The following is a 14,430-nucleotide window of genomic DNA, read 5'->3' on the forward strand; positions in this document are numbered from 1 at the left end:
ATAACAGTAAAGTAAAAGGCATATAAACATTTTGCCACATAGCCTGAGAGTAAAAAAGGGGTCAGTTTTCATGTAAAGTTTTGAAATTGAAGTACATCATTCTGTTGATACCCAAAGAAGGTACATACTGTACTGCCTTTAAAAGGTTTTAATATATATTTAATTCTCATAATAAAAACCCTTACTATTTGTTTTAAAATAGTTCTTGACTATTAGGCAGGGTTTGATCATAACCATGATAACTGGGCCTCCAAGATAGAGGTAGTCTATTGCGCAGTTCATTAGCAGTCCAATTATAACTTATCATAAACATTTATTTAACAATCTGTGACAAAAAAAAATTTAACTTATAATACCTAGCCTTAATAAACCACAATTATTTATAATCAAGGATTTCAAAGTCACTGCACAATTCATATTTTAAAACCGTTGACACATTGCTTTTTAATGGGGTCACCACGTGGTTCATCGTGACAAATTCAGCAAGGATATTTTTCCATAGAGTGCATTGATTCTTTCAAATAATTATACACAAGAACAGTGTAGTATTCTCTTCGCATTACTGTACCTACAACTTACCTATTTTCTCTTCTTCTTGGCTCTAACCAGACCTGTTTATGAGCAAACGTTGTTTCCATCCGCCTCGGCCATCACTCCGTGATAATGAATGAAAACGTGCGCAGCGCAAGCGCTTCACTGACACAGATGTCGCACCAAACGTCAAATAAAATAGCTTGCCATCGAATAAAACAATCATAAATTTTATATTCAATGGAGAAAAATATGAAAATAAACAAATCAAAATAAACAAAATGATAATTAAAAAACTCTTCTTTATTTTGTTTTGCTGTTTTTAGCAACTATTCCATATATGGAAATTAGGGCGGAGCAAATATCCTATACGTCATATCTCATTATCCCCTTATTAGCATATTTTCACTTTGTGTTGCCTTAACCGTACTGCGTTTAGTTTTCAACCAAATTACATTTGTCCGATAATAGTAAAGTCCTAAAAAGAAATGCCCATCCTTGTAGAGAATGTATTTTCTATCTAAAAAATTCGCCGGTATTTCCATTTGGCACCTAACTGTCCTGCGTACATTAAACTATTTAATTTAGGTTTGAAAGTCCTTATAAAATGTTTTTCTTTATCTCTTCTTTCAATTGTATTCGAGTTATACAATTTATAAAATGGAAAGACAGTGAAAGTTTTATTTCCGCATAAGTCTAGGTGTTCACTGACTTTAAGTTTACGGTATTCCGGCACATTAATTTGTTGTTTATGGACTCGGATCCTTTCCCGCAAGGTACTTCCCCTCTCTCCGATATATAATTCACCGCAACCAGAACATGTTATAACGTATATGACGTTTCTAGTTAGGCATGACATGTTATTATTAACTGTGAACTGTTTTCCGCTAAAATTAAAATGTTGTCCTTGTTGTATGTATGGACAGGTATCACAACGCGGATCCTGGCATTTGGTCACATGACATTCTGTCGTTTCTTTAAAAGGGGACTTAGTGAGAATTCGTCTAAGATTCTTCGGCTGCCTCCTACTGTTTATGAACTTTCGATTTTTAAATATTTTAGACATAGTTTCATCGGTCTTCAAAACGTCGTTTAGGTGATAAACAACTGGTGCAACGTTTTTATTTTGGGGATTATGTGTCGTTATTAATGGTAGGATCTTGGAATTTGTCCTGTTTTGTTGCACAGGGTTGAGGAGGTCCTTTCTGTCTAATTCTGTGGCTTTTTTAATAGCATCATCAATAATTTTGTCTGGATAGCTTTGTTTCCGTAGATATTCTTTAAGTTCTTGTAGTCTTTGTATTCTGATTGATTCGTCATGAACGATGGTGCATATTCTCCTCGCTAAGTTATCAGGTATAGTTCTTTTCGTATATCGTGGATGGCACGAATTAAAATGAAGATACTGATGCGTATCTGTAGGTTTGTAATAGATATCTGTCAAAATGGCGTCGTTTTCCTTAATTAACAAAATATCCAGAAATGGAATTCTATCCGTACTTTCTTCCGCTGTAAATCTTATATCAGGATTAAGTTCGTTCAGCGATGTTTTAAAGGTAGATAATTCGTTGTCGCTGAATTTCCATACAATAAAGCAATCGTCCAGGTAAATAATGCAAATCACGCAGATCAATTTGAAAAATGGCTTAATCAACAGGAGCCGACATTACCGAGAAAATTCAGAATTAAACCAATCCACGGAGAGCCTGATGACCAAACAGCCACCCGGATTGAGGTAGCTAAGAACGTGTGAAAGGAGAAATTCTTTTACTACGTATGAGATCAAGCAACAGTCAGAAAAAAGAAACTGATTTTGATTTACAAATGGAAAAGGAAATGAGGAATAAAGCATCGGGTAAAGTTCTCGAAATTCTTCTTAAAATTTGGGAATCAGATTGTTAAAGAGAAGAACAGAAAACGTTCAACAAATGGCGATACAAGGAAGCTTGGCTGTTAGACTACGAGAATAAGTATGGAAATGAAGCTATAAAGGACAACAGAGCTAACAAACAACAAATCAGAAAAACTAACGTAATTCCGCCTAGAAAATAAGCAGAAACGTCCCACCAAGGAATGATACATATAACACTTTACCACCGGCGACGAATGTGAAGAAAGACAACTACATACGGAAAAATCAAATATGTAATAAACCAAAGATCCAGAACCAACGTATTCCATTCAAACCAATTCAGAATCCTAGATCGTATGGAAAATCATCATCAAGTGACAGAAAATATAACCATCAATCTAGAGGTCATTCACACAACATGTACATAACTAACCGTGTGACATACATAGGAAAAAATGCCAGAAACTATTTTTAGGGGGAGGCAAACCAAACCAAGGGGCAAACAACTTAGTTCCGAACCGGCGCATCAAGTACGGGGATCAAGGACGCCACACAGCGAACAAGCACCGGTATGTGTAGAACAAGACTTGAAATCTATACTCACAACAAAAATATTGACCCTAAAGTAATTAACCTTTCCAACAGACTTTTAAGTGACTCGGAGGTGCGTCTGTTATGCAAAGGTTTAAAATTTACCCCTACACCTCATAGTAACAATCAAGAACTAAGGGCAGATATTAAAGAGTATACGAGAAAATTGAGGTTAGCAGAACATTTTTATAAAGAAAATGAGTGACTCAGATTCAGATGAGGAAGAGGATCTTGTACGCAACAAATCTAACTTTAATCCTATTAAAGGACAAAACGAAATTTTAGATGTTGTTTGTGAGACATTAAATAATTTGCCTCTGAATAATAACGAAAACCGCAAAATAAAATGCAATCTTACAATAGAAGAGAAGAATGCACTTAAATCATTGTCGAATGATGAATCCATTGTAATGAAAGAAGCGGACAAGGGTGGCGCTGTTGTAATCATGGATTCTAAGTTTTATAAAACTCATATAATGAATATGCTATCGAACGTCGAGTACTACGAAGAAATACCAAACAACAGCGATAGAAAAACAATGCAGAAAATTAAGAATCTTTTAAAACGTCATAAAACATCATCGAGTTTAACAGAAAAAGAAGAAGACTTCTTAATTGATTATGAATATAGTGAAAGCAATTTTTATGGACTGCCAAAGATTCATAAATCTAGAAAAATAAAAGAGGCCATCAAATCCCAATGCTCGGAATACATAACTTGTCCTTATCCAGACGATCTCACTTTCCGACCAATAGTAGGAGGACCATCAGCACCAACGCAAAGACTTAGCAATCTACTAGACATTCTTCTAAGGCCATTATGTTCTGGAGTCAAAAGTTATGTACAAGATGACTTCGATTTTCTCCGCCATTTACCAGAGAAAGTTGATATAAACAGCAAGCTCGTTACGTTGGATGTCATAAACTTGTACAGTAATATATCAAGTTCCCTGGGACTTGAAGCCGTAGAATACTGGATCAGTAAGGATCCTGAAAAAATTAACGGCAGATTTTCAAGCGACTTTATTTTGGAAGCAACAGAAATAGTGCTGACAAATAATACTTTCACATTTAATGGAAAACATTTGAAACAAATAAAAGGAACGGCTATGGGCACAAAAATGGCTCCGACATATGCCACCTTAACATTAGGATACTTAGAAGAGAAAATGTATCAAAAAGTGGGAGAACAATTCAACGAAGAGGTAAAAAATTATATTATTAATTACTGGAAAAGATATCTGGACGATTGCTTTATTGTATGGAAATTCAGCGACAACGAATTATCTACCTTTAAAACATTGCTGAACGAACTTAATCCTGATATAAGATTTACAGCGGAAGAAAGTACGGATAGAATTCCATTTCTGGATATTTTGTTAATTAAGGAAAACGACGTCATTTTGGCAGATATCTATTACAAACCTACAGATACGCATCAGTATCTTCATTTTAATTCGTGCCATCCACGACATACGAAAAGAGCTATACCTGATAACTTAGCGAGGAGAATATGCACCGTCGTTCATGACGAATCAATCAGAATACAAAGACTACAAGAACTTAAACCTCCTCAACCCTGTGCAACAAAACAGGACAAATTCCAAGATCCTACCATTAATAACGACACATAATCCCCAAAATAAAAACGTTGCACCAGTTGTTTATCACCTAAACGACGTTTTGAAGACCGATGAAACTATGTCTAAAATATTTAAAAATCGAAAGTTCATAAACAGTAGGAGGCAGCCGAAGAATCTTAGACGAATTCTCACTAAGTCCTCTTTTAAAGAAACGACAGAATGTCATGTGACCAAATGCCAGGATCCGCGTTGTGGTACCTGTCCATACATACAACAAGGACAACATTTTAATTTTAGCGGAAAACAGTTCACAGTTAATAATAACATGTCATGCCTAACTAGAAACGTCATATACGTTATAACATGTTCTGGTTGCGGTGAATTATATATCGGAGAGAGGGGAAGTACCTTGCGGGAAAGGATCCGAGTCCATAAACAACAAATTAATGTGCCGGAATACCGTAAACTTAAAGTCAGTGAACACCTAGACTTATGTGGAAATAAAACTTTCACTGTCTTTCCATTTTATAAATTGTATAACTCGAATACAATCGAAAGAAGAGATAAAGAAAAACATTTTATAAGGACTTTCAAACCTAGTTTAAATAGTTTATTGTAAAAGAATTGTACTTTATACATGTAGAGAATTTTACTGAGTCGCATTTATTTCTTTTTTATTGTATTATTTTGCCAAAAGTACGGAAAAATATGACGTCAATCAGAGACTTGTTAACGTTAAGTTATTATGACGTCACAATAAACGTTACCATGAGTATATTGTATAACATCATGAAGAAGAAATGAAAGCGCTTATGTTTTACTCGTTCTCTGTGTTTTTATATGTTTGAATATTTTTCATTTATATATATATATATATATATATATATATATATATATATATATATATATATATATGTTATATAATACAGGATTTTTGCATCCCTGATATGAACACAGGCACGCGCCCTGTATTACACAACCTGTATCAGCAACCTTTATTTCACCCTTTACTACACCCTTTATTACACCTTTTTGTTAATGAAGTTTATTTAAATTGTAATTTTACTTCATCAGATATCTTATGCTATTCAAAATAATTATTTGTTTAATTTATAATTATTTCATTTCTTATCGCTGATTGCATTGCCTTTGGGAAAAAAAATGAGAAACGGAAATTCAACAAAAACAGAACACATTCGATTATTTAAAAAATTGTAATTAATTTACAAGTTTATAAATGATTTTTAGACACTATTTTCAAATATATTATTAAAAACAACAATACATGACAAAATCTGTATCACTCCGTATCAACCCTCGACCAATATCAGCCCTCTGGCCTTCGGCCCTCGGACTGATATTGGAGTCTCGGGTTGATATGGGGTGTGATACAGATTTTGCCATGTATTATTCTCTATATATCATATACTTAGTAGTAAATACACCGATTCTGCACTGTGCGATACGGGTGACGTCACAATACCCCATATCAAGGACCGCTCCGAAAATCCATATCACGTATCGGACCGGCGGGCAAAAATCCATATCAAACCGGAAGTAACGCTTGTTTAAAGTTTAAAAATCAATTAACTTGATTTTATTTAAATATACATGTACATGTAAAAGAATTCTTTACTAACATCTGTGGACTTAATTTGTATTCAAAGACCTAAAATTTGCTTTATTAGATTTAATAGAAAAAAGGTCATAAACATGCACGAAACATTCTTCAATGATTTTATGTGAACTCGCATATTAAGCCTTCGGCCCTCGGGCTGATATGGGGCCACTCGGGCTGATATGACATATGATATGGATTTTAGTATGTAATATTCTCTCTCTCTCTCTCTCTCTCTCTCTCTCTCTCTCTCTCTCTCTATATATATATATATATATATATAGGTTAAACTTGATAGATCTCTTTATGCTTGATTTATTTCCGAATAGGGCGTTAAAAACATACAATCATACAATAAACTTCAGACAAGGTGGAGAACTTCGGTTTACATTGATTAGTTGAGGTTTAGAAAAACTATGATTCACGTAAAAGAAAAATGACAGTTATGAAAATTCAATTTATCATCAAAATGTTTTTCATTTTTCAGTTCTGAATTTTTATCGTTTCAGATAGCAAAGCATATTTTTTTTAAAGATCTTGTATTACCCTTACATATACATGTATATAATTATAGGTATTCAGTATTTAAAACAAGATGTGTTTGTGAAACACTGATGCCCCCGTATGTCAGCTTATGGTGAAAGTTAAAGCTTCTTAAATGCATGTCAAACTCCAAGGTCAAGAGATCAAAAATATTGGTACCCAAGAAAGGGCTTCTGTCAATGGATATATATACATGTACCTGGTAAATAGGAAAGCCCAAGCACCAATCATTCAAAAGTAATGGTCAAGGTTAGTGTTTTCTAAAAATGGGTCAAACTCGAAGATCAAGGTCAAAGGGTAAATATCAATGGTACGCAGGGGAAGACCTTGTCATAAGAAATACACATGCAAAATATAAAAGCCCTAGCACCAACTGCTTAAAAGTCATGGCCAAGGTTAAAGTTTTTCAAAAGTAGGTCAAATTCTAAGGTCACGGTCAAAAGGTCCAATATGTTGGTACTCGAAGGAAGGCCTTGTCACAAGGAATACACATGTGAAATATGAAAGCCATAACTCCAACCAATCAAAAGTTATGGGAAAGGTTAATGTTTTTGCGGACAAACACACAGACACCCAAACAGACAGACGGATAGACAGGGCAAAAACTATATTTACCCGTATCTTCGATTACGGGGGCATAAAAAATAGCATTTTCAATATACATGTGTATATATATATATATATATATATATATATATATATATATATATATATATATATATATATATATATATAAAGCACTAAAAACCAACAACACTGTATATCCTAAGTGTCGGATCTACTAAGCAGATACAAGGTCACGGATGAAAATTTATACAAAGCACTAAAAATGATCAACGACACGAACAATAATAATTGTCAAATTTTCGGGACGACCTGCCCCTTCCTCAGGACAAAGAAAAAGTTAAGAAGTCATAAAAACAAAGGAAATAGAGAAACAAAAACAAATAGCACTACTACTAAACTACCAAACACTAAATATTTGCAGTGTTACATGTTTAATTTCAAGTAAATAAACAGTCGTGAACAAGGAAATCCGGAGCGATATGAATTGCGTCCGGTCTATCGGGTGAACTCTGGTGAAGTGCGATTTACATAATTGAACGAATTAATTATCGCTAATTAACTACGACAAGCAGTAAATCGTACATTGTCTTATTCTCTCAAAATAGCGTAACTATACATGATAAAAAGAAATTAAAGAAAGATAATATGGAAGGGCAATTTTAAAAATATGAATTTGGATATATTATAAATTTGGAAATAGGATAAAAGAAATACACAAAAATGTAAGCTGTAAATATCTGGGTAGGTTGTTCCAGAATTGCTAATGCGAATTAACGGTAAAGTTTACACTATATAGAGAGAATGAACTTGTTTGTTACAATCCGGGATTGGGTCTTGTTCACGTTCATCCTGGTGAAGTCATTAAGTTTGTTAATACCATCAGGGCGGAATGACTTCAGCCTATGCATCCAGAACTTTTCCTTGCCTTTTCTCTGAGCGTCTGTCCATCTTGGATTATGGTCAATAACCACTACTGTCATGTCCTCCCATTTGTGACCTTCAAGGTTGAAATGTTCCCCAACGGGTTCATTGAGTTTTTTTGGTCCTAATGGTAGAACGGTGATTATTGACTCTCCTGCGGAGATCTCCTGTTTCATCAACATACTATTTGGAGCAAACTTTGCAACTGATGAGATAAATGCAGTTGTCTGTTTGACAGGACAAATTCCCTAGTATTTTGTAGCTGCGGCCTGTAACAGGGCTGTTAAAGCTGTCTGTGTCAGAGCGGTGCTTACATAGAAGACATCTTCTGTCAGAACAAGTTTTAAAGCCCCCGTTAGGTAATGGATTGTCCAATCTGGTTCTTACTACCATGTCCTTTAGATTCCTCGGGCGTCTGTGTGCAGCCAATGGGGGCTCCTTAAAGACCTCTGCCATTCGTTTATTTGAGTGGAGAATTGGCAGATTCTTTTGAAGGATACCGCTGAGGTTCTTAAGGACGGGATGGTATGTGGTTACCAGAGGGACCCTGCCGCTATTGTCTTTTTCCTTGTAGCGTAATAGGTTTTGCCTGTCATGTCCCGCCATCTCATCAATAGCTGTTTGTACGGTGCGGGCATTGTAGCCTCTTTTGCATAAGTGGGACTTGAGGAGACCGCTTTGTTCCTGATATAAGGCAGGGGATGAACAGATGTGCCGAATTCTGGTGGCTAGACCCTTAGGCACATCCTTAAATGTGTGTGGGGGATGACAGCTAGTTGGCATAAGATACGAATGGGAATCTGTGGGTTTCGTGTGGAGACTGAACTCGATTTCACCATCAATCAGGGTAGATGTAGTATCTAGGAATATGTTTTTCGAATTAGATACGTCTACTGTAAATTTGATAGACTGATGAAAGGTGCTGGCAAATGAAATGAATGCCTCGAGGCTCTCGCGACATTCCACCCACTTCATCTCTATATCGTCAATGAAACGCAACCAGCTAAGGGGCCTAAATGGTGCTTGAAGTAGCAAGTTGCGTTCAAGTCTGCCCAAATAGTTACGCTATTTTGAGAGAATAAGACAATGTACGAATTACTGCTTGTCGTAGTTAATTAGTGATAATTAATTCGTTCAATTATGTAAATCGCACTTCACCAGAGTTCACCCGATAGACCGGACGCAATTCATAGCGCTCCGGATTTCTTTGTTCACGACTGTTTATTTACTTGAAATTAAACATGTAACACTATAAATATTTAGTGTTTGGTAGTTTAGTAGTAGTGCTAGTTGTTTTTGTTTCTCTATTTCCTTTGTTTTTATGACTTCTTAACTTTTTCTTTGTCCTGAGGAAGGGGCAAGTCGTCCCGAAAATTTGACAATTATTATTGTTCGTGTCGTTGGTCATTTTTAGTGCTTTGTATATATAGATATATAGATATATATATATATATATATATATATATATATATATATATATATATATATATATATATATATATATGCATAACCGCTACACTATATTAAATTCAATCTGATTGATAAGAAAATTATATACATTATAATACTATAATTACATTTAATACCTCATTGTTCCATTCAGGTGGTTCTCTCCATGGTTTGTCAAAAATCTTTGGTCCTGTTCCATCTACAATACATTACTTTATTTTTCTCATTTATATACCTATTGACAGTACATTGTGTGGAAATTTTTTTGCAGGATTTTCATACAATTACAAAACAATTACAAGTAAAAGTTTAATACACGGCGATTATACCTACGACAAGGTAGACCTCGAGGTCGGTAACCGACAGATTATTGTTTGTCATAGAGTTGGTATCCTGTCCATTGTAAGTATAGTATTGCACCTGCACATAACCACTTAGCGCAAACGTATTGCCAGATTTTGAAACGTTCCCTTGAAATGTGCGTAAGTCAGTATTCCCTCCAAAAGATGGACCATAATTACCATCCCCATAGCCTGCATAATTATAATAGGAACCATTGACAGGAGCTTTATGTGGATAAGAAGAACCGTTATACTGCAGTCGGAAAAGAAATGCATTTGTGTCTGCGATATGTGCGCCATTGGAATTCCAGCTCTGTGATAGGTACCCTCCAAATATCGTGTTATTTGTGTTATACAGAACTGTTACTGTTGGTCCCTGACCGTCACACTTTTGATGAAACGTTGTGGCTGAACATCCATCTCTGCTGATCTTGTACAATAACCGGAAGTGACAGGTCTTCCCAATCCAGGTGGCTAGCTGTTCACGGTAATTTTGCTTCAAAAGTTCAGGCATTGTTTATAATCTCTGATTCTGCACTGGTAGAAAAGAATCAAAGCAATGATACTTTGTTAAAACAATTCCGTCAACTTCAATTTCAAATAAAGAATGAAGGCGTGCAAGGCGCGGACGATCCCCCTCCCTGAGAGCAGACATTTTTCAATTCTAAAAGTTCATGAAAAGTTATATTTTTCAAAAATTATATTGTCAATATAATCTTTTACATATTCTGTTTCATAAATTATTGACAATTTATTTTTCACTAATGTTTTTAAGGTTTGTGAAAAAGAAAAAAAAAGTTTCACGCATGATTTGAACTCTCTCCAAAGCTCATGGTTAGGCGTGAGACTGAACGCGTTAACCACTACGCTACGAAGTCTGCTTGTCTTGTTTGATGTCAGTGTGATTTAAATAAACGAGTTTGATGAAGCGTAATTTTTTTCCCAGAAAAGTTCGATTTTCATATAGAATGGGTTCAGACTCCATTTTTTTAAAACATGAAATAGATTTTACATTTACCTTTCCGTCATATTAACGTTAATGAAGAATGGAGACGAAACCCATTCATATTCAAAAATCTTTTTTTATGGCTCTAAGAAACCAATTTCCCACTAAATATGCTTTACTGTCAACTTTAAAAAACAAATTATCAAGCAAAAAGTCATTCAATAAAATAACTGAATCATATGTGTTAAAGAAGACATTACGGAAAACATTATTTTAGAAAATTATAAAATTGAACTTTGAAAATTGAGAAAAATATTGTCACAGAGACACGGGGGATTATCCTCGCCTTGTACGCCCCCTTTCTTTTAAAGAAACCATTCAAATCCTCAAGAACTAGAAAATACTTGTAGATAAAATCACTTACTATGTCACTACCTATACAGTTTCAGTTAAGAGTAAATAAATAAAAGTATACCTGGCATGTGCATTCCTCAATTTCTTAATTCTCTAAAAATGACGTTTTCTGAAAATGCATACAATTCTACTTTCGTTTTAACTTACTAGACTTTGACCCGTGCGTACACGGGTTGACATTGTTATGAATGCATCCATGTACATATCGGACATTTACCAAGGGTATCCTAAGTAGGAAAGTAGGAACTTGAAAGTACTTCTTGCTGCAATAATGAAGCCTTTTCATGAGGTTGGGGTGGGGGGGTGGGGGGGGGGGGTTACAACTCTTTTTGGATCATACAATATCATTTCCATTTTTCAATTGAAATCATACAATGTAATCAGAAACATTTTAAAATAAATGTTTTTGATGTAATTATTCAAAGCATATTTTTTTTTCAAAATATTTAGTAAAGTCTGAGTTTACCAAACTTTAAAGTTTACTGACCTTGATCGATTTTATTTTGGGACAGCCAATGAGAATTTGGGAGCGGATCTTGAACTGAATATGGGAATTTTTCTTACTTCATACGTAAATAATGCAGCAAAAATAAAATACATACCTCATAAACATTTATATATCTGTTTAGTGATAACAAAAGTTAATCTACTGCAGTATTAAACGTTTTCAATCAAAAGTCATTACATCACATGGGAACTGTCATGGCTGCTGAAGAAGACAACTTGTTTTCACGCTGGTGTATTTTTTTCTTTTGGCGATTTAATTAAACGTTAGTTTGTTTGCTACGATTAAATATAATTCATTTCATCAATGAATAAATATTCTTTATGATCTTAATTTTGTCCCACCTCATAATTTTGAGATTTACTATGCATGGATTATATACTGAAACGCAAAAGAAACGCAACATCATATTTTAGGGGGAAAATATAACATTTAGGATATAATTTTGTATCTGAAATGTAAGGACATCTTCAACTTTGTAAATATCGGTAATTTAACGGTTGAATGATTTTGATACCATTACCGGAAGTTAAGTTTGAGTCTGTTTAACAGAAATCAAAAATTGCATGTTTAACAAAACATTTGGCAATAATATGGGGTTTTCAGGATGTGTATCTGTTCATCATAAGCAATGCAGCAATGTTCCGAAAAATAAATTCCCCTTACTTTTCCGTAAGCGATGCCAAACCTTCCTGAAAATGACATAAGTACGCATTTCCATTGCTCTAGCTGGGAAATTTCAAAATAAAGGTGATGGGGAGTTGCAGAAGCAAATATGATCCACATCACGCCTCAACAGGTTCTTACGTATCATTAGCATAAATGACAGTCCTTGGACCGGAAGTCCAAGGGTTACTACACTGCGCTTGGATAGAGAAAATTCGACCTCATCATCTGAAAAACAGGCATTTAAAAATCGCAAAGAAAACTTCTGTTGCTCAGATCTCGAGATTGATGAACTTATTGCATCGTAGAAATCAAGCTGCAACTGTTGTGCATGGCAGAATTGCACGCTGTAATTGAATGGCCGGGTTGGGGATGTTTTAAACAGTCATGTGTTACTTTCTAAAGTTTAAAGATAATCATTTAACATTTTTATCAAATCTCTGATGTTTTCAAATCAAGTTTAACCGTAATGTATTCATTTTTTAAAATCTTTAGATAAAAAATTCAAATATTTGTAGATTACTGCTTGTTGCGTTTCTTTTGCGTTTCAGTATATTTTACAAATCATAGGCGTCGGAACCGTGGAACGTGCTAGGGGGGCTTAGCCCCCCCCCCCCAACACACACACTTTTTTCGCAAAGATAGACATAGTATAGGTATTGAAAATTGGGGCTTACCTTTTTTCGTTGGTTTAGCCCCTCCACTTTCATTTAGCAACCCCACTTTCAATTTGCTTCCGACGCCTATGCAAATGATCGATATTTCAGCAGCATTGATAGAATGAACTGTACGGGCCGCAAGGGCTGACTTCAGACTACCTATTAAGCGTAGTTACCACGACAACCTTTACATATTTAGAAGAACAGGCTGTCCCTTCTATATAAAGTCAGGGTCAGAGGTCATGTATTTACATAACAAAGCTATATAACCCTACAATAATACTATTAATTTCACTACACTCTCGTAAGAAATATAATGTGAATTTTTTTGCATGGAATCAAATATTTCTTTGCCCTTAGTTTATGTTTCATATTTACCGCGTTATAAATCTCAGCAGTGAAGGTAATAGTAAACATGGCGAACAAATTCAAGTTACAATCATTTAGACATATTTCAAATTGAAAATATCGGTTATATTGACGTTAATTGATTATTTCGATTTATTTCAAAGTTAAGAAATGAAAATAATGTTATTGTAATTTTTGGCGGAAAAAGAATGCCTACTTCACTAAAATGTGATTCTAGCTGGAGTTGTAACACCCCCCCCCCTTTCCCCTCAAAAAAGCATAAAAGAAAGGAAGGATAAAATAAAATCGGGTAGTTACATTAATATTGCTCCTACGATCATGAGGTTTTTGCCTCCGTTGAGATGACCAGAGACGTAAATAACATATAATAAATGTGTCTCCGAGATGGCGAATGATTACCCACGTGGCCACAATATCACATTTGCATTGATAAACTCAGAAACGATAATACAAATACGTGTAAATTTTCATTGGAAATTTGCTATGTATTCTGTTCAAATAATTTTATGATTTCTTATTAGAGAAATTATAAAATAACAAATATATATCTACTTAGTACTTTTGTCTTCTCAGATTCGAACACCGTGATTTAGCGTGAATGTAATGCGCACGCGCAAGATTGTAAAATCAAAAAAATCCAGATGATTTCCGGAATTTTTTGAGGAATTTTCGTTGATTATTAATTCGCGAAGCTTAATTGAGAAAAAATAAAAACAAATTGGTAATCCTCAAGTACCAATGATGTTTAAAACATATAAAACAATAGACAGTACTCTTCCGATTTGTCGGTATTAAAGGCCAAAAATTCGAGTCTATTATTTTAATATAGTAGTATAGAAGTTTGTATTGTATGGCGTGCCATTGTTTTCAATTCC

The 14,430-nt window shown here is 34.6% G+C and overlaps 2 protein-coding genes and 1 long non-coding RNA gene across 3 annotated transcripts in view; 1 reads left to right on the plus strand and 2 right to left on the minus strand.

Moving 5' to 3' along the window:
- The window catches only part of LOC133195550 (uncharacterized), an 18,353-nt gene extending 17,706 nt beyond the window's left edge, over positions 1–647 (minus strand). Inside the window, exon 1 of the long non-coding RNA XR_009722218.1 lies at positions 580–647. This is a non-coding gene — a long non-coding RNA (uncharacterized LOC133195550). The remainder of the gene's footprint in view (positions 1–579) is intronic.
- A 2,524-nt stretch (positions 648–3,171) lies between these two features.
- LOC133194939 (uncharacterized) lies at positions 3,172–4,608 on the plus strand. The gene has a single exon (XM_061330836.1). It carries the CDS (start codon positions 3,172–3,174, stop codon positions 4,606–4,608), a length of 1,437 nt encoding a protein of 478 aa, XP_061186820.1.
- A 5,157-nt stretch (positions 4,609–9,765) lies between these two features.
- LOC133194940 (uncharacterized) lies at positions 9,766–10,527 on the minus strand. The gene is made up of 2 exons (XM_061330837.1): positions 9,985–10,527; positions 9,766–9,854 (listed from the first exon to the last, which is right to left on the minus strand). The coding sequence occupies exons 1-2, from the start codon at positions 10,508–10,510 to the stop codon at positions 9,766–9,768; spliced, it is 615 nt and encodes a 204-aa protein (XP_061186821.1). The 5' UTR covers positions 10,511–10,527.
- Positions 10,528–14,430: the final 3,903 nt, after the last annotated feature.

This window comes from Saccostrea echinata, unplaced genomic scaffold, assembly GCF_033153115.1.
Source record: "Saccostrea echinata isolate AGI-Se365-2 ecotype Australia unplaced genomic scaffold, CSIRO_AGI_Sech_v1 ptg000029l, whole genome shotgun sequence".
Classification (NCBI taxonomy): domain Eukaryota; kingdom Metazoa; phylum Mollusca; class Bivalvia; order Ostreida; family Ostreidae; genus Saccostrea; species Saccostrea echinata.

Excerpts from the sequence above, each read along its gene's own strand:
- LOC133194939 (XM_061330836.1), top strand. The coding sequence starts at position 3,172 with ATGAGTGACTCAGATTCAGATGAGGAAGAGGATCTTGTACGCAACAAA.
- LOC133194940 (XM_061330837.1), bottom strand. The coding sequence starts at position 10,510 with ATGCCTGAACTTTTGAAGCAAAATTACCGTGAACAGCTAGCCACCTGG. Across the intron at positions 9,855-9,984 it reads CGAGGTCTACCTTGTCGTAG|ATGGAACAGGACCAAAGATT; the intron begins GTATAATCGCCG and ends AATGTATTGTAG.